General features: G+C 44.6%; 1 protein-coding gene across 1 annotated transcript in view; it reads left to right on the top strand.

Moving 5' to 3' along the window:
* The window catches only part of megf10 (multiple EGF-like-domains 10), a 58,823-nt gene that overhangs the window by 29,635 nt on the left and 4,377 nt on the right, over positions 1 to 24,811 (top strand). Inside the window, exons 9-17 of the mRNA XM_080847185.1 lie at positions 5,557 to 5,769; positions 11,023 to 11,197; positions 12,104 to 12,224; positions 12,575 to 12,738; positions 14,085 to 14,187; positions 18,001 to 18,147; positions 18,958 to 19,092; positions 19,594 to 19,722; positions 24,392 to 24,520. Coding sequence (XP_080703311.1) covers positions 5,557 to 5,769; positions 11,023 to 11,197; positions 12,104 to 12,224; positions 12,575 to 12,738; positions 14,085 to 14,187; positions 18,001 to 18,147; positions 18,958 to 19,092; positions 19,594 to 19,722; positions 24,392 to 24,520 — 1,316 coding nt within the window. The remainder of the gene's footprint in view (positions 1 to 5,556; positions 5,770 to 11,022; positions 11,198 to 12,103; positions 12,225 to 12,574; positions 12,739 to 14,084; positions 14,188 to 18,000; positions 18,148 to 18,957; positions 19,093 to 19,593; positions 19,723 to 24,391; positions 24,521 to 24,811) is intronic.

Below are 24,811 nucleotides of genomic sequence, written 5' to 3'. Positions count from 1 at the left end.
AAACACATCTCCCTCTTCAAATCAGAATATGACATTAGGCAGTAGAGCATAGTATTCTTTAGTACAATACAGTGTATTAGTATATTTGATTATTAAAGTTCTTTTGTAATATAGTACAGTGCAAACTGTGCATTTTTTACTGAAATGAAAGTGAAAAGTTATTACTACACCCAACATACTTTGTGCAGTCCATACATCTAACCATATCTCCTATCTTAGGACCACAGAATTTTTAACATTCTTCAACGAAAATGTGAAGTTTGACCCAGTTCAAATCCAAACTTTCTGTGCTGCCCCCATCACATCCATGACAACTAACCTCAACCCTAACCCCCCCTAAGCAGCCCTTCGCATTGGTCGTCCCCCGTGTGGCTTTCTGTCCTTTGCCTGTCCTGTCATTTGTCCCATTGGGTTGCAGGGCAGCCAGTGACTCAGTAAACACAGGCATAGCCATGGATGGGGAGAGGCCCGTGCTAAAATTACATTGTTATTGTCTGCTTGCAACCCCACCACCCCCTCCACCTCCACCCACCCAGCCCCCCACACCCCCTGACATGTGTGCACCATCTCCGGGGCCGCCGTAGCTTCAGACACCACTAAATACGACACCAGAACCGGGCCTGTTTGCTGCCGAGCCGCCAGTTAGCTTTTGGGTGGGTGTGGGAGCGCTGTGGTCAGATGTGTTTACACACACTTCCTCTCCGCTCCCAGAGTCTGGCCGGTCTGGAGAGCAGCATCCATCAGTCATGGTGGCCAGAGACTTATTTTTAGGTTTTTTCTGCCTCAATCTGACTCATTTAATGCACTGGATGAACAGGTTCGGTGGCGGTGCAGCATGGTAGAGGACAGAGCAAACCGCTGTGTGACTACGAGCTTTTTAGATAAAGGCTTATTCAGGTTTCTGTAAGGTTTTTTCATGACTGAGTAGTCTTTTTTTATCGCAAATATAACATAGGAGCTACAGGTAAAACTGTTGCTAATGTACAGACTCAAGCAATCTACTGAGAACTAAGAACTATTGTGGCTGCTGCTGGGTGGTGGAAGTTTGGCGAAGACTGAGTGAAACGTTTCAGTTATATATTAGACATTAAAGGAGCTGACCTTGTGCTCTTCCTATCTCACACTTTTCTCCCACACTGGAAAAAACTGGGAGACTGGGAGACTGTCTCCCACCAACCCACATACACAGACAAACACACACAAACATTAATACACACACTCACAAACACACACACGCACACACACACACACACTCACACACACACCCACTTAGAGACAAATATATCAGTTTTGGCACACAGCTGTGTGCTTGTGGCTCTGGGAAGAGGAAGGAAGTGAGTAGACTGGTGTGTGTGCATGTGTGTGAATGTGAGTGGGTGCGTGTGTGTGTATGTGTGTGTGCGCATGTGTGTGTGTCTGTATGTGTGTGTGTGTGTGTGGGGGGGGGGTGCATATGTACAGACAGTAAGACGGTAGTAGGGAGAGCGAGAGGACCCTATCTCTCTGCGGAAATGTGGAGACTGGCCAGACCTTGTTGAGGGATGAGCTGTGTGTGGTTAGTGGTTCTGTCTGCTCTGCCTTCAGTCAGTTGGGAGCTAGGAATGCATGAGGAGCCCGCGAGCTCTGTGAAGACGTCCGTCCCAGATGACCTCAGCTACCTCTGCTGCCGCCATCCATTCATGGCATCTGAATGCTACCGCTAACTCCAGCTCAGTGCTAACGTACACTTAGTGAGATATATGTGTTCCTCAGGCTTCAGCTATCACTCGTCGAGATGGTGACTGTGTGATTTAGAGGGTGTGTTAAATAAACTTAAGCCTAGCACGGGTAGTGACTTTCTGCCTCCAGTTGTGTATTTGACAACTAGGCTAGTGAATGACCTGATGATAGTATTAGCGCCTTTTCTCATGTCAGAATATTGCTCTGGTATCAGAAAACACTGGAGCGCATTTCCTGTGAACCCGGCAATGGAAAATGTTTGTTGTTGTCCCCGGGATGCCAACAAATGTTTTCCATTCTACACTTTTCATCACCTTGCCACCTGCACATCCCCCCCCCCCCCCCCCCCAACTCTCACCCCTGGTTCCGCATGTGCTGGCGTCAGTACCCCGCGGGCACCTGTGCCAGGTCCCTGTGAAGACGGATTGCCTGTGTAATGCGAAGGGGTCATGGTGCATTTCCACTGTCTCTCTCATGCCATGGTGCCAGAGGGGGATTGCACCATTCACTAACAATCTGTTGCCAGAGAAAAATGTATTACCATCACATCGTGTCGCAATAGCACACTGTTTAGCAGATGCTGCGAGAGATTGCAAATGTCGAGTTTCAAACCATATATGAGGGGTTGATCTATCTTTGTGGTTTGTGGTTTTAGGTCTGTGGTCTATAAATGATTCAATTAAGGCTGCAACATTCTAAACGTAATTCCAAAATATGTAAAAAGGTCAAATTCAGATAACATACAATGAATGTTTTTCATGTTTTTTTTCCAGCTTTGCTGGTGTTTTGAGAAAAGGTTATGTAATTATTCCAATCTGAAAATCAGATTATTGGTGTTGTTTTACGGCACAGCCCCAATGTAACCGTTATTAAGTTAGAGAGCTAATATGCCACAGATGGATGAACTTTATCATTGTCTTACAAAATAATGTGCCTCCAGAACAATTATCGCACATAATGAGGAAAGCAATGCACATACAGCAGCCTCAGTCTGCAAATGCATTTGGAGGAAGGACGTTTCTAGAGGGTATATTGCGCCGTGAGAGCTCCGAGGGGCCTCTGTTTCAATGCCGGCGTTATGAGAGAGGGGCTCTGCCTCTGAGCTGAGCTCTACTAGGCTAGGGCTTTGGGGCCTGGGCCCGGTAATTACCAGTATCAGAGAGCCGCGCACCATATACTTAGCCGGCCCATGAAGCGACAGGAATAGCAGTGCGAGTGCATTTATATGAGTTAATAAGGGCCTTGGTGGAGTCGCACGTCACTGCAGCCTCGGGCTTGAAGCCGGGGCCCTGCTGCCACACCGAGCCTCCACCACCACCACCGCCTCTGCTTCCACCACCACACCCTATGGCCTGGAAAATTGTAAATGCTGAGAGCCTGTGCAGGGAGGGACCTCCTCTGTGTGTGTGTGTGTGTGTGTGTGTGTGTCTGTGTGTGTGTGTGTGTGTGTGTGTGTGTGTGTGTGTGTGTGTGTGTCTTATACCATTTTGCCAGTAGGATACTCTCCACTACTGTGGTGACACACTCCTCATGTGTGTGTATGAGCCTTCCGGCCCTTACCTGGTGTACCCCTGCAGAACATAATGGCACACACTTAAGCCGTTTCCATGCGGTGCTGATATTTATGCATCCGTGCACCGTTCTCAGACACTTGATAGTGGCCTGGGGGAATCCTCTGGCTGCGAACGGGGCTGAAATCTGACGTGACCTCTCGTGCAAACCCTGGCCTACACAGCCGTCCCCCCCAGAGGACCTTCTGTGTGTGCGTAAGATCCTCCAATGTGTTCCCGTAACACTACAGCTGCTAGTGGTTTGAAAGAGGAAAAGAGAAAAAAAAAGAAGATGAGAAAAAAAAAAACAAGCTTTGGGAAAAGCATTCTGACAAAATCCATCTGCCAGGCGAGAATGAGCCTGATAGCCGTGTCTCTGAGACATGGTTTTGAATTCTGAATGGACCCAGCAGCCTAATTTATCAAAGCTAGCTAGTGGCAATGGCTCACGCTATAATACGAGTTTCCCCTAGTGATAGCCTTTGTGATTCCTTTAAAGCAAGCTAGGATGGCTTCTTGAAACAGAGAAAAAGAGAGAGAGAAAGAAAGAAATAGGTAGGGAGGGGGGAGAGAAAGAGAGAGTTATCTATCAACAAGTAGGTCTCTGCAGGTCAACCGTATGAAGTCCCTCTTCAGGAATATAAGTGAACTTTAAATGATGTTTTTTTTTTCATTCTCAATCTGACAGTTTCAACACAGTGGGATTAGAAACAACACTGCGGTATGCAAACAGCCTATGTGTTACAGTAAATGTGTTTTATATGCAGCTTCTTAACGTTGTTGGTGATTTAGCTCTCAAAACACAAGTTCTCACACTCTTTTAAGGCACTGTTAAAGTTTTCCATATTTTCTTATATAAGTGTGCGAACTTGTTTGGAGAGCTAAATCATTAGGCATACTATTCATTACCCAAGGTATGCCATTTCTAAAGACCTTCATAAATACTTGGATACATTTATAGCTTACACAGTATGCCTAAACGCGGTGTAAGACATAATTTAACATTACTGAGGAGAGTGAAGTGCTCATGAGGCATTTATAAACTCCTCCGTCTTTGGCTGTGGCTGCCTAAGGTAAAGTATAGTTGCATACACCACACTTTTGGTCAAAGAACAGCAGGTTTAAGTCCGCTCAGTGATTTGCCCCTATGGAATTTACCCCAGGGGCTAATCTGTGTGGCATTTCAGCGGCCTCTCGTGCCATCTGCAAACAGTCCCAGCCACAGTCGCCCGGAGATTACATGCTGATGGCAGAGCCCCTTTTCAACAGCCCTAATCAGTGAAGATTGTTTTGAAAGTGGTGGCGTTCAGTTTCTTGTTGTTTTGAAATAACATAGTGTTGACCCCTTTTTTCTTCATCTGTGAAAGATGCTTTCAATAAAGGGATCTTATATCAGTGTAATTTGATGTTTACCTTGTTTACCTAGCTGTATTTTATTGTAACTCTTTGTTTGAAACAAATCTTTCGAAAGCTATCATTTGAAGTTGGCTGTTTTATTTTCTGTCACTGCAATTACTATAATCTATGTGGCACCCTTTGTCTCTGTCTTCTGCCTCACTTTGTACAAGTAACTGATATGGTGTCTTAGCCTAAGTGCCAGCTTTATTTCTTGCATTTGACTGAGATAAGAGTCCCTTTCTACATTTTAAATTATTCACCAGCTCTTCCTACCGTGTCTATACTGCACCTAGAGCATTTGGCATATTAAAGACTAGGCAGTTATATCTTTTACAGGTGTATTCCCACTGATTTTTACACACACAGTTATATCTGTAGTGTGTGACAGCTTTTCCACTTAATTTCACACTGACACTGCTAGTGTTGTCCATAACCGTGTCCGTGTAGTCATTTGGCAGGCGCTTTCATCCAAAGCAATACAGAGGGGATTGACACTCTCCCAGAAGGCTTTGACAGCGTGGCGTCTTTAGACTCCACTTCACCAACTCTTCTCTCCCACTGCTGTTGTGTCTGTAGCTGTAAGGCTATCCGCTAGTCGCAAATATTTGTACACTGAGTCAATTGAGAAGATTTACCAATCTGTTAGTGCTGAGCCAAATAGTTGTGCTGAGCCAAATATTTTGAAACCACAGTATCCACTCTCCTACATTTTAGCTGTTGGTGGTCTAGAGATAATCTGTTAGCTTCTTGCCTCCAATGGCTTTGGCTGACACTATCACAGTTGGCTACTGGTGCTCGAGCTTTGGTGCTCTCTGTGAGTGACCCTCCCTTGACTCCTCTCTCTCTCTCTCTCTCTCTCTCTGTGACACCCCCCTCCCACCCCCCGCAGGTGCCATGAGCAGTGCCCGGTTGGCAAGTTCGGCATGGACTGCAGGCAGACCTGCCGCTGTCTGAACGGTGCCAAGTGCTACCACATCAGCGGGGCTTGCCTGTGCGAGCCGGGCTACGCGGGCGAGCACTGCGAGGTGCGCCTCTGCCACGAGGGCGTCTACGGGCTGAAATGCGACAAGAAGTGCCCCTGCCACTCAGAGAACACGCGCAGGTAAGTGACCTCTCACCTTTGATCTTTTATCTCACTTCTTCACTACAGTGGTAGGAAGGATGCGATAAGGGTGGGGGCAGGGGGGATTCCAGGGACCCAGCGATTGATAGCAGCCCTGGAACAGCAGTGAAGATTTTGGAGATTAAGACTATACAGGTTGAGATAATGTTTGTTGGGGGGAGCAGTGGTTCTAGTTGTATGCGTCTAGAGGTGCTGCTTTACACTGCCTGGTGTTTGTTCAGCTGGTGTGTTGCTTTACTTCACCCGTAAACCACTTTAAGCTAAATGGAAGTATCACTTAAATCTCAGAAGCCTGGTCATTTTAAGGACCCACATGGAAACTACTGACAACCATTATCAAGGTATTACCAGTGAAAATATGTCTTGCAATGTCTTCATGCTACAGATACAGTCTATAAAGACATGAATGGTGATTGCGCTTCTTTACACCATACTCTGAACGTCAAGCCTCATCTTGAACACAAGTCACGTCACGTCCTGTAGTCCTGTCCTCTACTGTCCTCTCCTGACACATTATGACATATCACATCATCCTACATTCCAGTGTCCTGACCAGATGCAGGTTATTGAGGAGGGAGGTGGGGCAGAGACAGAGGCCTGGAAGGGCTCCAGGTGGGAGTGAGGGACTGCATGGCCTCTCGTCAGAGCGTCCATAGGAAAAGCACAGTTTCAGTGAGCAGGGACACTGCTCAATAACTCTATTTATCTGCCTGTACACCCATAGCACTTGTAGTTGTAGTTCGCCTCAACGTCAATCATTTATGAGAATCGGAGTGTCTGGGTTCAGGTGTGGCAGGAACTCTTGTCATGAGCCAGTTAATGAAGTTTTGGTTAACACAAAGGACTTATATATCTATCTGTCCGTATATGTATATCACGTGCAGGCTGCTTCATAGCTGTGATATACTTACATCACTCAGGGTGTGGTGGCCTCAGGTGTGGGCAGAAGTGTCAGGTCATGCAGATGAACCATCGCTCTCACAGAGCTTGAACAGAAAGTCTCGGAGAAGATGTACCCTAGTTGTACAATTTTGCTAGCAGCTGAGATTTGTGGAAAATATTGTTGAAGGAATGGCAGATTAGACTCAAGGAAATGATCAGCAGCAGCTGCAACAGTAATCTGCTGACTCATAGAGTGGCAATGAGCGGTCATGTGAACAGCATAGGAAATGCCCCGTGGGTGTCCAGTTAAACTTGGCTGGAGTACAGTCTGGTGAGAGGTGCAGTACTTAAACTTTAATGAACTGGAACTGCAACTGTGATATGGCAATACTGTGTTGTAAATTGGTACTTGATTTTGCATGTGTGGCCTTTGATTAAAAGTTTTTCTATGCTGAAAGTTTAGTGTTGCTGTTGTTATCAGTATAGGATATATGTATATATGCTCTGCTCAGGTAAATGGTTGGGCTGAACCACTGGTTCCACATCGTTACTTATGGCTCTGGTCTGGTTATTGGTGTTGACAAGGACCACTATACAGTTTCCAGGCTAAGACTCCTGAGAATCATTTTGGTTGGGTTTGTCATTCTGTCTGTGTGTGTGGGTGTGTATGTGTGTTTGTGAGCGAGAGAGAAAGAAAGAGAGAGGGGAATAAAAAGAGAAAGTATTGCCGTCTTCCCACCAAACAATAACTCAGTGCACGTGTGTGTGTGTGTGTGTGTGTGTGTGTGTGTGTGTGTGTGTGGGTGTGTGCGGGTGTGTGTGTGTGTGTTTCCCTTTGCAGCGTTCAGCACGTGGCAAAACTCAGATTTTTCCTATAACCCTACTGATGTTACCACCTGGAGAGTGCGGGTGCAGATCTGTCTGACTCGCAGCCAGTTTCCTTGAATAAATCTAAAAAGGCGTGTTCCCGTTGTGTGTGAGGAGGGGTTAACATATATTTCCATATGTTCAGCAGGGTTCCTTTTTTGGGGGTTGTTTTTGTTTGTGTGTTTGTACATATGCGTGCGTTTGTGTGTGCTTGCCTAGTGTGTAGTTGCTGACTCAGCACAATGTTCCCCATTGTGTTGATCTCGGGAAGGGGAGGTTGGGGTCCGTTAGACGACCTGTCACAGCTGAGGGCCGCATGTGTTGCACGCTGGGGCAGCTGCCGGGGCTCAGGGCTCAATGGCTGCGCTGTTTCAGGTGGGGACAGCTGCCTCTCCAGGCCAGGACAGACCCAACAGGTACCAGCTAGCAGCCCTGCGGCGCATGCCCCCAAAGCTCACTAAAGGCCAGCAGTTAACCTCAGGGCTGCCCACAAACATTACCCTCCCCAACACACACACGCACACACACACACGCACACACACACACACGCACACATACACACAGACACTTACACACACACACACACACACACACACACAAACACACACATACGTACACACACACACACACACACACACACATACACACACACACACACACACACACATACACACACACACACACACACACACACACACACACACACACACATAAAGAAAGACATAAAGATATATATACGTATACACAAACAAAAGCATCACAAGCTACCTACGGTCATAATCCAGAACAGATGGTGCCCAACCTTTCATTCCTACTGCAAAGAGATCTGCAAATGACGCAACCAATGGAGGCTTTTGCTGGTTTCGTATAGCAAGTTATGTCCCTTTCTGGGGTAAAAAAAACCCCCAAGGTGGTTGTGATTCATGAAGGCCTTTGTCAGTGGCCCGGCTTCACCTCCTCAGGTGAACTGTACGAGCCCGGGGGGAGCCAGAGGGAGCTGGAGAGTTTCTAGTGTGACGTTGGAGGATGTCATGTCTTTTATAGCATTACAGTCCATCTCCATGACATGGGTCATAATAGACATGAACTCCCAGACTTCCACTCTGGACGTTAGCAGAAAAAGATATGGATTAGCAGACATGAGATATGTTTTTCCAGCCAGATGAATTGTGGACAGAGAGAGAGAGAGAGAGGGAGAACGAGAGAGACACTCATCTTCAAAGCCTGATCCATCAAGGCTTTGAGGAGCAACGTCTGCCCAGAATGGAATGCCCAGGCTAAGATAGTCTGTATGAAACTTCTGGGGTTCAATCGGGGGACTTTGTCTGTTTGAAGAACAAAAGAGCAATGTGTCAGTTCAGTCAGTCACTGAGACAGCCCCCCAATGACAAATTGAAGCCACAGGGACAGTGAAGGATGCTGAGTAATATGATCCAACATGGAGGGTGCTGGTAAAAAAGTTGTCACAGTGGTATGATAAGCTGCCCGATACTGGCGTACTGCAGCTGTACAGATGTTGAGGGGATTCGGGTGGCAGTGATCTGTCTCTGTCTGCCAGTTAGGCTGAAATGCCAGCTGCTCCATGTATGACATTTGACCGGCCTGTTACGAAAAAAATGTGCCCCCCTTTCTCGGTTTGGTTAGCCCCAACAACTTAAGATAAGAAAGACACGTAGGTCCAATGAGTTTCATGAGGTAGGTTTAAGAAAATGTTTTCACTGGAATGGTACTATTTGAGTAATTTTTAGCACCACCCTCAGCAATCTTTGCACAAACTTTAGAGCTCTCCAGACTAGCGTAACCCAAGTCAGTAATATGTCTTCTTATTAGTCTCCTGTTGTGCTGCTTACTTTGGAGGCTCAGCTCCCAGTGCTGGAGCTAACTCGCGCGCATTTGCTTTCATTTAGGAGTCGGCACTGTGTTTGGAGGCCAATGACTGATTTGTAAGTCTCAGTGGGCATCTCATTCTCTCTGTCCCATTGTGTTCTACACATGCACACACGCGCACGTGCATTCACTCACACAAGCACGCACACAAGCTGGTACACACACACACACACACACACACGCACACACTCACATACACACACACATATGCATATTCACCCGAATGCACACACACACAGACACACATGCAATTACACACACACATAGACACATATGCACACTTAAGCATGCACACGCACAATTTTTTTTTTATCATAACAGTAGACTCTTAGCCTGACGATGTCATACTCATAATTCTAGTCAGAATATGAGTCTGATACTGAACTATTGGGCTGTGATTATGGGGCGTGTTTCAACGAACCAGGGGGAAAAAATGCCTCTTCGCTCAATTGGATACCTAGAACCAATCAGAGCAATGTAGTATGACCATCTGATACATTAAAACTTTAACCTGATCCCGTAGGAAGGACGGCAAAAGCAAAACAAATGCCTTGATCGCGTTTCTCTGTTCCTCTTTTAAAATGAATACGCTGTCAATATCTGTTGAGATATGCCTGCTCACGTTACTAATTAGCAACAAGGCTATAGCTAGCTACCATGTATTTTAATGGATTTTTGGTGTAGCGTTAGCAATGACCTAACAATAATGGTCTAGAGCGCTTCAGTTAAGACATACAATCCTCGGCAACATTCGTGTTGCACATATACAACTAACCAGGTCAATGTAGACATAAAAAAGTTGTGTAGATAGCATCATTTACATAAAATATGTCCAATTTACAAGCCGGATACGCCGCCATCTTTTGGAGGATTTCGAATTTACCCCTTGATAATCTGTCCATCATCGTATAAAGCCCGCCCTGACAATTTGATTGGTCCGGCTTTATCTGTCCGATGAAACTCTCTCCCAACTAACTCAGAGCCAGACCAAATCTCCCTGACCAAAATTTTTGTGGGCGGGGTTTGGGCTGGTATCCAGGCTAGTAGACTCTGTGAACTGTGGATACTTTGATACAAAATGCATTCAATACGACTTCTTAAAAAAATCATCGATACATGTCTCAGTCAATGTTTACCATCAGCAAAACTCTGTACAACTACAGCAACTTTTGCAGACATTAATATACTCAAAGCAGTTAACTTTCAGTTCCAAACTCGACTGTAGATAGAAATGTGCTGTATTTTGACAGACATATGAAACTATTCACTTGAAAAAAGAAATTGCATTCCGATTTTTGCTATGTTCTGTTTGCAGCCTTGTTACCAGCTATACAAGAGTGGTAAAGTAATGGACACTCACATTCTTGTTTTCTTCTTCTCTCTCTCTCTCCCACTCTCTCTTTGTCATCCATCTCTCACCATCTCATTCTCTCTGTCTTTCTCCATCTCTCTCTCTCTCTCTCCTTCCCTCTTTCTGTACCTCTTTCTTTCTCTTTCTCTGTCTTTCTCTCATCTCTCCCTCTCTCTCTCTTTCTCTCTCTCTCTTTCGCCATCTCTCTCTCTCTCTCTCTTTCTCTCTGGTGTACCCATCCTTAGCTGCCACCCCATGTCTGGTGAGTGTTCATGCCAGCCTGGTTGGGCAGGGCTCTACTGCAACGAGACGTGCACGCCCGGGTTCTATGGCGAGTCCTGCCAGCAGGTGTGCCACTGCCAGAATGGCGCCGACTGCCACAGCGTCACAGGAGAGTGCATCTGTGCCCCGGGCTTCAAAGTAAACACCCTGTCACACACACACACACACACACACACACACACACACACAATCACACACACAAACACACACAATCACACACACACACAGATACACACCCACCCACACATTAATGAATTGATCACACCGTCACACATATAGTAATGCATCACTCACACACACACACATGCAATGTGTGTATCAACCACACACCTGTAAAATCACACACAAAGTGGCCAATAATGCCACTGTCTTTGTGATGCATCACACACCAAATCACACACACACACACACACACAAGTGCGCACACACTCACTCACACACACACACACACACACACACGCACACACACACACACACACACACACACTCACTCACACACACATACACTCACACACACACACATACAGCCATCACTGCAGTGTTACTCATTATTACTCGTCTGTTAGTCTGCATCCATGTGAAGGAATCTCCTCACCAGGAACTGACACTGTGTCCTCAGAGACTATTCCTACTCTGTTTATAACTATGGTAACTATGACCATGATATAAATGAAAAACATAATAAACATTGCCTGTAAGGCCCAACCCCTATTTGCTTTTGATAATGCCATATTTAATGAAATATCTAAATTGGTACCAGTCAACCAGTTTCTAGAAACAGTAACATATGCATGTATAGCTGCGCTATGTAATCGTTTTTTGTACAATATCATAATAATTTCCTTCTATGAAAAAAATGAAAGTCATTGAAAAACAAAGGCCTTATTAAGCTAAACAGTTAAAGCCCAGGGGGGTCCTTATGATGACCGATTTCTTCCCTAGATGTTTGCCTGTACATTCAGTCAGGTGTCCTGGCAGTGGTGATGGTTGATGGAAGTGGATGTGTGTGTGGAGGGCATTAATGGAGTTATTCTCTCCCTACAGGGGCCCAACTGCTCCACAGCCTGTCTCTCTGGTACTTTCGGGGTTAACTGCTCTTCCACCTGCGCTTGTAAGAACGGAGCTGCGTGCTCACCTGTGGACGGGTCCTGCTCATGCAAAGCAGGTGAGACACATGCATGAACAAACACACTCTTAAACAAAAACACACACACACACATGCACACACACACACCCACACAAGAGCATGCAAACTCACATGTAAGCATGTATTGAAAACACACTCAGTCAGGGCCAGCAGCCCAGTCGTCCTTCCAGAAGGCAATTATCATACAGCTGGGTGAACACAGCATATCAGTCTGTAGGTAATTACTTAACACAATCTGAATAGAATCACTTCCTGTAATAAGGGTCATCACTGTAATAACCTCCCAGGGGGAGAGAGAGGACTGGAACTCAATTGAGGCCAAGCTGTGCCCGTCACCACCATGCTGTTTTTCTCCTTCCCCTCCAAAGGCTGGCATGGAGTGGACTGCTCCATCAACTGCCCCAGTGGCACGTGGGGCCTGGGCTGCAACCTCACCTGCCTCTGTGGGAACCGCGGGGCCTGTAACGCTCTGGACGGACGCTGCACCTGCGCCCCCGGCTGGAGGGGGGAGAGGTGTGACATGCACTGCCAGGTGAGCTGGGGGTTGTGGAGATGCACAAAACACACACACACACACACACACACACACACACACACACACACACACACACACGCACACACATTTATTCAAACAAACACCAATCTCACACTCCAAATGCACAGACTCGCACACCCTCACACAGACACACTACACACACTCACATTCACACACAAAGCACACCTAACTCCACACTGCCAAACGTTTAACTCATTTCACTAAATGGAAATAGCTGGGTTCACCTGTGACCCCAAAACCAAGTGTTCATTTGTTTTTGTGTAACAGCAGCATGTGTCATGATTCTTATGTAAATGTGTCTAAAACATGAGTTGCACTTATTTTCCCTTTAGCCTTTTTGAAACAAGGTTAAGATATCACACTTTACAAATTGAGTAAAGAAACACATCACCTTCAGTGTTGTTTCACTAATAGAACTTCTACAAGCATTTTTTGTTATTCCATTGAAGGCTTCTGGTAAATCTGTCCAGAGAAGCAGAGCCGTGTTTAGTTAGTCATGAGAAATCACATGCTTCCAAAGGCATTGTGCTCCTTTGATGTGCGGCTTTTCTAGAATTACTCATCAAATCCACTTTGTTCGGTGCTAATGACTAGTGTTTTCACAAAGTCAGGAACTTTTTGGATTAAAGTTTTTCTGTTTGGGCCAATAGGTTTTAGAGGCCATAGCTTACATGGTTCTTACATCTGCTTTGAGCTTTCACAAACATATTCACGCCTTCAGGAAGCTGGCGATTGCCTTTAGGCAAAATCATGGTAGAGGAATTTCATGACCACCCAGATAAGCTATCAAGTGGCACTTGCTATGTTTAGTAATTGTCCTCATAAAATAGTATTACAGATCATACAAACATCCAGTGTGAAATTATACCAGCACTCCAGTCTGTAAAACTCAAGCAGAGACAGCTGGAAGGCTGCTTTTAACACATAAACTATTGTTATAAAATAATCCTTGGAGATAGATTGTTGTCGCTCACAGTTGTCCTCATCATTTTTAAGTGTGTAGAGTGTAGTTTTCTAATGGTTTACAATCCTTGCACTAAGCTGAACAAACCTTTGTTAAAAAAAAAATAGAAACATCTTAACAAAATGACTGCTGTAATCGAAACCTCCTGTTGTATGCTGACCTCTCAAAATAGTCTTCCAAATATTTATTTTCTGAAATAAATAGCAACAAGATTAAAGAACGTATCCATTTATATTACATGACATCAAACCAAGGTAACCAGGAAATGCAGGTTATCCAAGTCAAGACCACCACTGACTTGATCTATGACATATTTCAGCTCAATTAAGTTGTTTTTTATTTTGTTTGACCCCTGCAGGATGGTACCTATGGCATGGAGTGTCGGGAGCGCTGTGATTGCAGCCATGCTGATGGATGCCACCCGGCCACTGGGTACTGCCGCTGCCTGGCGGGATGGACAGGTAAGACTGATGCCAAGACGCCAGGGACATTTACAATTACATTCGTATTTACCTGTAGTTAATGGCCATGTGATTTTATGCATAGACAGTTCTAGTTAGTGTTTAGTACAGTATTTATCATGGGATTTCAACCCTGTAGAATAGCTCAGTGCTTGATTACACTCAGCTTGATTGGATGGATATTAGAACTTTTGGAACTTTAGTGAGGAGCCTGACTCTCTCATCTACTGCACCTACAACACCACACCACTATGACAACAGGAACCATTTTAGTGCCGAAGTTTGAGTGTGGTTCCATAACAAAACAAGCCATCAAACTGGTTTTCAGAACCGACCCAGTCCCTGCTTCAGTATCTGCCGCTTCCTGAGTTGGGAAATGTTTTTTTGTGCTGTTGCCACTCTTGCTGCTGGGTTGTGTAAAACTCTCATCAGCATTCTGAGCTACACTTCAGCATGGGGTGGTTGGGGCGTCGGGGAGGGGGGTAATCAGAGTGAGCCGGTTCCCATTTCACCCTGGCCTCAGCCTCCGCCTCAGTCCTAGACACACGCACTAATTGGCCACTAATCCTCCTCCATGCCTGAGGAAGCACCACGCTGTGAAATCAGATGTTCTTTCACTCCACACCCCAACATTAAAACCCTCAGTGGGACTTTAACACCATCGCTTCTGGCATTCATAAGTGTCTCTCTCCGGTCAACAAACGGAATAAATGGAGGTGCCTCCTCAAGTCTGGAGTGTCTGTTATGATGGCGTTTAAGATGAGGGGGCTCATTTAAAGCCAAAATGTCACACCCCTGAAAGATATTCTTCCACAATAGAAGTGGAAACTAAACTGTGGGAAAAGTGAGGTGTTGATGTTGTATGAAATGATTAAGAAAGTTCTGGTACACTGGAAGGAATTTAAACAGCGTAATGATGTTCCCATTGCCTGCCGGGTATCCAAAGAATGAACGTGCGAACAAAATTTATGAGATGTGCATGAAAAGTCCAGTGTGAGACTTGTTGATGTTTGGAAATGTTTGTTGCTCCATCAGTTTGCAGCACTGCCAACATTTTGGGGGGATATGAAAAAAAAGGATATCTTTATACTCAACTCTATAAAGACTTGGAATAGATTTGTTGGGCTTTTCAAAGAGAGAAGAGCACAGTTGCTGTTTACAGTGCTCTCAGTATGCGCCATAAAGATCTTCTGCGTTCAAGTTGTTTTCCTTAGTAGTATGGCTATAGTGTCTGTGCTCAAAATAGCCCTTTGCTCTCGGCCATGTGTAAACTGGTAGCTTCAATGCGGTAAACAAAAACACAAGTTACAAAAGTACAAAGCTCTGTCATAAACTTAAATAAATATAGATCATCTCCTAAAGGGAGACGTGGTTGAGATGCCAGAAAGATTCTCTCCTCATCCTTCTTCTCTTTTCTCCTCCTCTATGTGTCTTCCCTCTCTCTCTCTCTCTCTCTCAGTCAGTCTCTGAATCTCTGAATCTGAACTCATCTCTCGTGGTCAGATGCCGGCAGCATACTGATGCTGCTGCTTGGCATAGCGGGTCCCTTTAAATGTGCAGGCATTTCTTTAGGGCTACTAAGCCGGAGTTTATCGCCAACATTTTGCCATCGCCTAGCAACGCGCTCAGTCCCCTCAAAAGACTCTTTGTCCCAGGCTCTTGGCACAGCACTTCATCACAATGTTGCTTATCGCCCATGGAGAGAGATAGAGAGAGAGAGAGAGAGAGAGAGTGAGGGACAGAGGGAGAGAAAGGGAGAGAAGGAGAGAGAGATAGAGGGAGAAAAAGGGAGAGAGAGTGAGAGAGGCAGAGAGGGAAGGAGAGGGAGCAAGAAAGAAGGAATAGTAATTTGTTGATTTGATTTGACTTTATTCCAGGATGAGGAGTATCTTGTGGCGTGTGAGACATGCTGAAATCACAGATTAAATCACCCCCTGTAGCCTCATGTCTTCCCTTTTGAACCCTGGCACTGGGTGAGAGGGTGTGTGTGGATGTGGGGTAGGGGGGTTAGAGTGAGTCCCTACAGTGCTTTTCAATAGAGTCTAATCTCCATATGGATGTTGGCTGTGTTCAGATTTTTCCAAATCTGATTCCCCCCCCCCCCCCCTTACACAGCCCTGATTTTTGGTGGCAGTTTGACAAATTTCAAATACATCGTATATCGTATGTGGTAAGTGTTTAATGATTGAAATCTGAACAGGCCATTTCAAAATTTGTGTTTTCGTAGCAGTATCCTGTCATTTCATGTCTTTAGGCCATGCATACCCATGTACCCTTGTCTATGAAGGAGGCAGAAACGAAAGACAGAGGGGCTAAGGCAGCGTTTTTAGTATCCTTCGCTTGATTTATAGTTTTAGAGCAGAAAACATAACTCGCACAGCCACCCGGTGATGACTGCTTTCTCCATCTTCGGTGTTGCACTAGACGGAGGATTTGCTTTTACACGTGCGTGTCATTTCAGGACAGTTCATGATTTACACTGGTGTCAAGTTTAAGTCACATTGGAAGGCAAATTGGAACACACACACACCTGAAAAAGCGAGAAAAGAGAAAACTGAATGAAGCCTAAAGCGTTTGCAATGCAGTATGGTCAAAGCCATTGTCTATTTTTCCTTTCTCCCAGCCAAAGGGGCTCTGTGCCTCTGTGGTGTCAACCAAGATATATTTTGTGAAAGTTTACTTTAAATTGATTAAGTCTGTTTGAGCCTCTCTCTCTCTCTCTCTCTGCGTCTCTCTCGTTTCTTTTACCCTCTCTCTGTAACCCTGGTACACGTGAGGTCTTGTGATTTGACATTTGTTTTGAAACCCGGCTGCTTAAAGCCAGGGGACAGCTTTTTTTTTTTAAATTGTTTTTAATTGACCATATCAGATTATTGTTAGAGAATGGCAAGAACTGTGTCACACAAGCCTTTGCCTTTCTTGCCAAGTTGTTGTTGCCAATGCAATCACATCACTTCCAACTGCCATATTGTGTTTCTCCCTCCAAAATGAAAACAAGCGCTGGCAGGGTGGTAGCAAGCTCCCACTGCGAAGCTCACCAGCCTCTCCGTGCCACTTATGGATTTCATTTAACCGATTCATTAACTGACCTCAAATTCCAGTTTCATAATGTCCCGCTGTGTTTGTGGCTAGGATAGAAAAAAATAGTTTGGTGTTAGCATTAGATTTTTGGCCCTTTTATGGACCATGTACACAAGTTGTACAGTGTTTTACAGTGCAGTCAGCTGACCATAAAACGAACTGTACTTTATGACCTGTCCACATAAATAGTGTAAGAACCCTCGCCTTAATGTTATATTAGGCCCTTTATGTTCCCACCATGTTGTCTTGGCCAGAGGCCAGTGGAAGGGAAGGAGAGCGGGTGCAGTGTGATTTACGGCAGCCGTGCGAGCGCTGGATCCTAGAACCAGGCCTAATCAGGAAGTGAATAAAGCTCATCAGTGGATTTATTGCGCAGACGTATGGAAGTGGAGGCTTTCAAGTCTGGCATGGGGTCGGACAGGTCTCACGGAAGAGCGCTGGGCTTTTATTAATGACGGATGTAGAATCACCTCTGTGGGTTGTGAGCAGATCTGGGCTCAGAAAGAAGTAGTAGAAAATGACCTTGGACCTGTAATGGAGCACCATGTTAAATTTATGAGCCCATGTATCATGACCAGTCTGTGTCTTTTTGTGTCTGTGTCAGTGCTCACACACAATCTATGACTAGCAATGCAGAAGATCCAGCACTAAGTAACCCTTTGTGTGTTTTGCTGTTTGTTTGTGTGTTTGTGTGTGTGTGTGTATGTGTGTGTGTGTATGTGTGTGTCTCAGGGATCCACTGTGACAGCGTGTGTGCTGAGGGCCGGTGGGGCCCTAACTGCTCTGTGCCGTGTAACTGTGAGAACGGAGCGTCCTGCTCCCCTGACGAGGGCACCTGTGAGTGTGCGCCAGGGTACAGGGGAACCACCTGCCAACGCAGTGAGTACCAGTCTCATCCCTCACTTGTATGTATGTGTGTGTGTGTGTGTGTGTGTGTGTGTGTGTGTGTGTGTGTGTGTGTGTGTTTTGGTTGTTTGTATGTGTGTGTTTGTGTGTCTGTCTGCATGTGTGTGTGTCTGTGTGTTCGTGTTCGTGTTCGTGTTCGTGTGTGTGTGTGTGTGTGTGTGTGTGTTTGTGTATGCATGTGTGCATGGAGTGTTTAGTGTATGGGTTATGAGTGTGACTGTGTTTTCTAGTTTTGCTCAGAGTATTATTATTGTTCTGAAGAGGGAACAGTTAAACCCTACAGCTAGTCTGGTGTGGACTCAAAACAGAATTCTGAATCATTTACAGACACTCCATTTTGCAACCATTAGCAACCATCAAGCAAATACACACTGAAAACATTATTTTCTAGCAGTTATAGCATCAAATTATTGCAAGCACTGTTTTTATGATTACCACTGTAGTGCACATAGAAGTCATGAGGTCAGTACAAAGTAAACAACTTGAAGTGAAGACACAAACTGTCTTGTGACATTCAGAAACTTCTCTAAAGGTAGCATATGAGGGTTGAATTTGAGTGCAGGAGTACAATAAAGCTTTATATCATGAAGAAACAACACAAACTATATTTCAATGCTTTGCCAGAAGGACTAATGTTTTAAGTGAACAAAATGGAGGTTTAGGTTGTTATGATTCCTGACTGCTGAAGGATGACTTTTTAAATTATTTTGGACAAAAGAGATCATGGAGAACCTTCGCCTGGATGAAATTACTTTTTCCATCCCTGCTCTGTTCTCCCCCCAGTCTGTTCGCCAGGGTATTTTGGCCACCGCTGCAGCCAGGCCTGTCCTCAGTGCGTCCACAGCAAAGGGCCGTGCCACCACGTCACGGGGCAGTGCGACTGTCTGCCAGGCTTTAAAGGGGCACTCTGCAACGAAGGTGAGACTCGCTCCTCATCCTCCTCCTCCATGCCCATGTCAAGCTGCCATCGTAGCCCACTGCCCAGTTAATCTGTGGTCTCTTGCAGGATTGTCCTCTCCATGGGACATCAACCAAGAGTAACATTACCACTACCACACCACTAACTGATTCATTGGAGCGGTTTAACCAAGAATAACATTACCACTACCACACCACTTACTGATTCATTGGAGCGGTTTTGGAACCACAGCGACACCATTACTGCTGTTGCACAAGCATGTAGCACTGAGATGAATTATGATACATTATAAAAAAGTCTGCTCTGGTGTTGGCACACTAACATCTCCTCTCAATTACATCCCCACTGCTACCTCAGTAGGACTGCTAGAGTTTACAGTGGTCACTGACATACACCCATTTTCCACTGACAGTGTGACCCAGTGGTCACTGACATACACCCATTTTCCTCTAATAGTGAGTCCCAGTGGTCACTGACATACACCTATTTTCCTCTGACAGTGTGTCCCAGAGGCAGGTATGGGAAGAGCTGTGCGCAGACCTGCACCTGCACCAACAACGGCACCTGTAACCCCATAGACGGCTCGTGCCAGTGCTACCCAGGCTGGATTGGCAGCGACTGCTCGCAGCGTGAGTACATCGGCTCATTACACAAAACCAGACAGCTACCCACCCCCTCAAATCACCATGTGCTATCTTTCCTCCCACTTTATATGAAGTGCCCTGAGATACAGTGAACTGAAGTATGTAACAAGGAAGTAAACAAGAGCAGAGGGGTTTCATGTCAAGCACTTCTAATGTAAGGGTGTACTGTCATAAACTGTTAACCCACCCCCAAACCTAACCATTGGGCTGTCCCAATCAGCCAATTAAAGTCTAAGTATATGGTACCTGAGGACACTTACTCTACAGGGAACACTATTTTTGGTATATTACTATAATATTGTTGGCATATCTCTCATCCATGTATGACAAAAGTAATTCCTGCTCTCTAAATGCCTCACTTACTTTCTCACTCTTCAACTGGCCCTTGACGTGTCCCTTAGCTCTTCAGAAATGTGTTTGTAGCACTCTCACTTAGTCCCCACACAACAGGTGTGACATGTCACTTGACTTTTGACCCCACAGTGCCAGTGTAAAAGGGTCTTTGCTCCTCTTGATTAAGTACTCATTGACACCAGTAACAGTCAGGGGGCACACTGGCGTGCCTAGCACTATCATATTTCTGTGTCGCATGGAATCCATGGTGACCCCCTGCCGACCTCTGACCTTGAGAAGCTCTGGCACTCATCAGAAGACCTTCCATCACAGCTGGGGTGAAGGCGCGGCCCTCCCTTTTGCATTCTCTGGGCGAAGGAGCCCTTGAGCCTCTTCGTGTTGGGACTCCCACCTCACCTCAGGGATGGCTTCTTGGGTTTCTCAAGTTCCCAAAACTCATTTAGGTTCCAGACATAGATATGTTCTACTCACACTACATAACTGGCTTTTTAGATGTGAATTCCTTGAGGAGATACAGTTTTAGGAGAAGACGCTGAGAGGGCAAATCCCCTTAATGAGCTTTTCAGTCAGTGGCCATGTGTCAATAAATGTCCTTGGGTGCCCCCTGTTGGCCAAACTTGATCACTGGAATATCCTCTGAAAAGTGGTGAAGGGAATATGCGCTTTGAAAAGTAAGAAAAAGGCCATGGCTAGTGTATTTGCAGAAACATTTTTCAGTTAGATAAATCAATCTCTCTACCTTCCTTGTGTCTCAGTTCAATCCCGATGAATTCCTCTGCTTGTGTAAATACGTTGTGATAGGATCTTTTTTATTCTCCAATCCACACAAAAGACAAAAACATTATTGGTTTGGTTCAGGAAATTTACTGAGCATTGGGAAATAAGCATGAGATTAGATTAGATTAGATTAGACTAGCGGCACTTAATGCGGAACTATGACCTCAAGCATGCTGATTATATGTTTGAAATGTAGAATACTCATCCTGAAATGATTGCCAGTGTAAATATTCTTTCTGACAAACACCTATCTTATTGGAAACCCGCAGGTGTTTTCCTTTCGGTGTTGCTTTCATACAGCTTTGTTGCCATTGGCGATCTCCCTAATCTATAATTCCTGGTGGTCAGAAAGAATGCTTACCAAATCAAACAAACCCTGTGGTGTTATGACGGATTACCATTTCAACATTTGTTTTATGGTCGAATGGTGCATGAAAAGCAACAGGGGAAATGAAAAGCACATATACTGATGCTTAGTTATGATGCGAGGAAAAACAAAGAAAGGTGATTGTTCCAGATAAAGACACGTTGTGTTTCTGGCAGCCTGAGTGGAGAGAAAGCAGTTGCGCAGATGGCAGTTCCTGCATAGTTGTGGGCCGGATCCACCGCTATTCCCTACGAGGTCCCATGGCGGTGATTCGACAGGCGTCTTGTGAAATGGAGAAACACGTTATTCAGCTTCAATCTGGAGGGGCCAATCCAACTCAAACACTTAACAAAAACGTTCCAACTCTGTTGACTGTGTGGGTTCTCATATTATTATTTTTTTTTAGGGTGGAGGGTGTTGATGTTTCGTGATAACTGAGACTTCTTGGAGATCGTTGCGAACCCCCCCCCCCCCCCCACCAACCCCCAGAAAGGCAGTCCTTACATCGCCTGCATATTTTCGGCCAGCCAGCCACCCAGCCAGTTGATTTTTTTGTTTACTGCGAGTTGATTGATGCGACAAGACAGGCCTAGTTATCTTAAGCTGAGACAGGCTGGCTGGAAAGAGGTAACCTTGGGGCCGTTCACAAGGACACCAGGGCTTTTAGTCCCTCTCCGAAATGAACCTTAGGGTTGTCAAGCCGAATCTGTTTTGGCATTTTTTACAGAGGGGCATGTCTGGTGCAGAGTGAAGAGGAATCCAGGGGGAATAATTATTGAATGAGCTGCTACTGTCTGCAGAACAGAGCATCTGTCTTTCATTTTCTGTGTGTCTCTAGAAGCTATTCTCTCTGAGACAGCAAGTCTGACCCTCATTTGCTTTAGCAGACGAAATCGATCATTGAAAGGGCTCCAAAGATGACCTTGAGGCCCCCACTACTATTATGTTCAAATTGGTACAACATTGTTTAATCCATCACAATGGGAATCATTCACAAATTGACAAGTCACAAGGCTTTTTGATGGCCTTATTCAACAAGCTCCTCTGTGTCTTAAGTGTCTTGTAGTAGACCATTGGAGTCAGAGCATGATGGATCTCTTTGACTACGGTTCTGACATGCATCACGCATTCCGAAAACCTCGTCAGGATTCTGTGGTTCCATCTGTGGTTGTCGGGCCATCGTGGTCATCGCTAAAAAAAGAAGCGCAGGGAGCAGAAACAAATTAATTGGTAGTTGTCGGACCATTCAGCCGGAAAATGGCACTGTCATTGCAATGGCTGGCTGTCAGACAGAGAGAGAGAGAGCTCAGGTGAAGTCTTACATACGTACCTCTCACAGCCATCAGAAAAATGAGGGATTTAATCGCTTCATATTGGATGCCAAAGCTACACTAAGGCTTGTTTACATAATTGATGTAATGCAGTGCAGTGAATGTCATCTGATTATTCACTTCTTGTTGTGACCTCTCCTGTGAAATTCTCTAAATTCTTATTTGTAACCCAATTTGGCTGCTATGGACCCCACTCCCTGTATAGCTATATAATTTTGTTTATTATTGCTTTTTTTAATTTCATCCTTTACTCGCAGCATACGAGGACACGACTGAGGGGGGCAAAACCCAAACAAAAAACATAACAAGAACAGACAAAGGAAACAAAACAAAAACAAAACTAGACAAACATACACGAACAAATAGTGACAAAAACACAACAAACAGAAGTAGAACAATACTAAGGAGAATGTGTGCGTATGAACCCAAAGTAAGACCACAAAATAAATATATAAGTAAATACAAATAAATAAAAACAATTATAATACAAATAAATATATGTATCACACCCATCTTTTATTATTAGATATTTTTTATTTAATTTTCCACTGTTCCAAGAAAATAAGATTTTCCCATTTTTGTGCAACCCTATCACTCTCACCCCCAGCTATTATGGTTTCCAACATATAATATTGTTTAACATATTTCTTGAATAAAGCTGTGTTAAGCGCATTCATATTTGGAGATCTAAAGATAAATGCCTTGGCCAGAAGTATTATAATGTTATGCAACCCATTGCCAGCCATCTTCAAATCACCCAAAATAACTATGTCTGGAAAAGTTCTTAGTGATGGGACCTATCCATCTATGTACAGTCTCCCAAAAATGTGCTACTACAGGACAATACCAGAACAGGTGTAATATATCTTCTTCTTCTGTACAACCAAAGCCACAGGAACCCGACTCCTCAATACCCCAGATGTTTAACATTTTCTTAGTCGGTAGATATTTATAAAATATTTTTATCTGCAGTATACGTAGGTTGGAATCAACAGTTGTAATATAAATCATATCAAAGACTTTGTTCCAGTCAAAAGTAGTATCAAATTGATTTTCCCAAAAATTGCAAAACTTGTGTGGAAAGGCTGTCAAAAGATTTAGTACAAACTTCAAAAGTTAAAGCAGACCTATTATGTTTTTCAGGTTTTTCACCCATCCTTTAGTGTGTTGTATAGTTTTTTGTGCATGTAAGTGGTCTGCAAAGTTAAAAAGCCCAAAATACACGCCAGAGGGAGCACCTCTCTCCTGCTAAAACCACTTCTCAGCTGCCTGAAACACCTAGTTGGAATTCAAGCCTTTACCTCTGTTATATGATTCAATCTCAGAACACAATCATTATTGCCCAATGACAATGGAGCTGACTAATCAGAGCACAAAGGGCTCATCGGGAGGAGTGGGGTGGGAGGTCTAGGACAGGAGCTCTAACAAAGCGTTTCAGGGTGAATAGAGATGTTCAGTACGAGAAAAGTAATGTGTATTGGGATAACCGAAGCATGTAAATCTATTCTAGTAGAGCCCAAAAGCTAAATTATGTTAAATGAAAATAAGCACTTTAAGACTTGTCAGGGTAGGCTATTAAAATGCAAGTTAGATGAAGGCAATTGACTCAGAAAAAAAAGACCCAATACAATGTGCTCTTGTTGTCTGTAAAGAAATACCTTCACTCATACCCAATTGCCTTGTGCAGCGCTTCAAATGCTGCTAGCTCCACAGACAGCATTACATTTGCTTGGTGTGTGTGCTGGACCATATGCTCAGTCAGAGTGTCAATAATACTTGTTGAAATGTTGAGATTCATGCTGAATTCTGCATGTGTGTTTTCCAGCTTGTCCACCTGGCCAGTGGGGACCCAACTGCATCCACACGTGTAACTGTCACAATGGGGCTTACTGCAGTGCTTATGATGGAGAGTGCAAGTGCACACCAGGATGGACTGGCCTCTACTGCACCCAACGTGAGTCCTTTCTCAGTTTTTATTTGACTTTGCTTTCCTTTTTTCTTTTTTTCTCTTTCTTTACTTTTCATTTCCCTCTTTTTTTTCTTATTTTCCTTTCTCCTAGTACACATTTCTACCATCATATTCTCGACTCTAAGTACCTTACTCATTAGAGCAGCCAAATGGCTGGCTCACTTCACAAAGTCACAAAGACAGTGTGCCCAGACTTCTACCTGTACTCTGGCAAAGTTCTTCAGCATACATCATTATATATTACCAAACCTTCAAATGATTAATGTCAGATGAGAA

The sequence above is a fragment of the Sprattus sprattus genome (assembly GCF_963457725.1).
Source record: "Sprattus sprattus genome assembly, chromosome: 11".
Lineage (NCBI taxonomy): Eukaryota > Metazoa > Chordata > Actinopteri > Clupeiformes > Clupeidae > Sprattus > Sprattus sprattus.
Note: the sequence above shows the minus strand (reverse complement) of the source record. Positions and strands in the feature narration are given on the sequence as shown.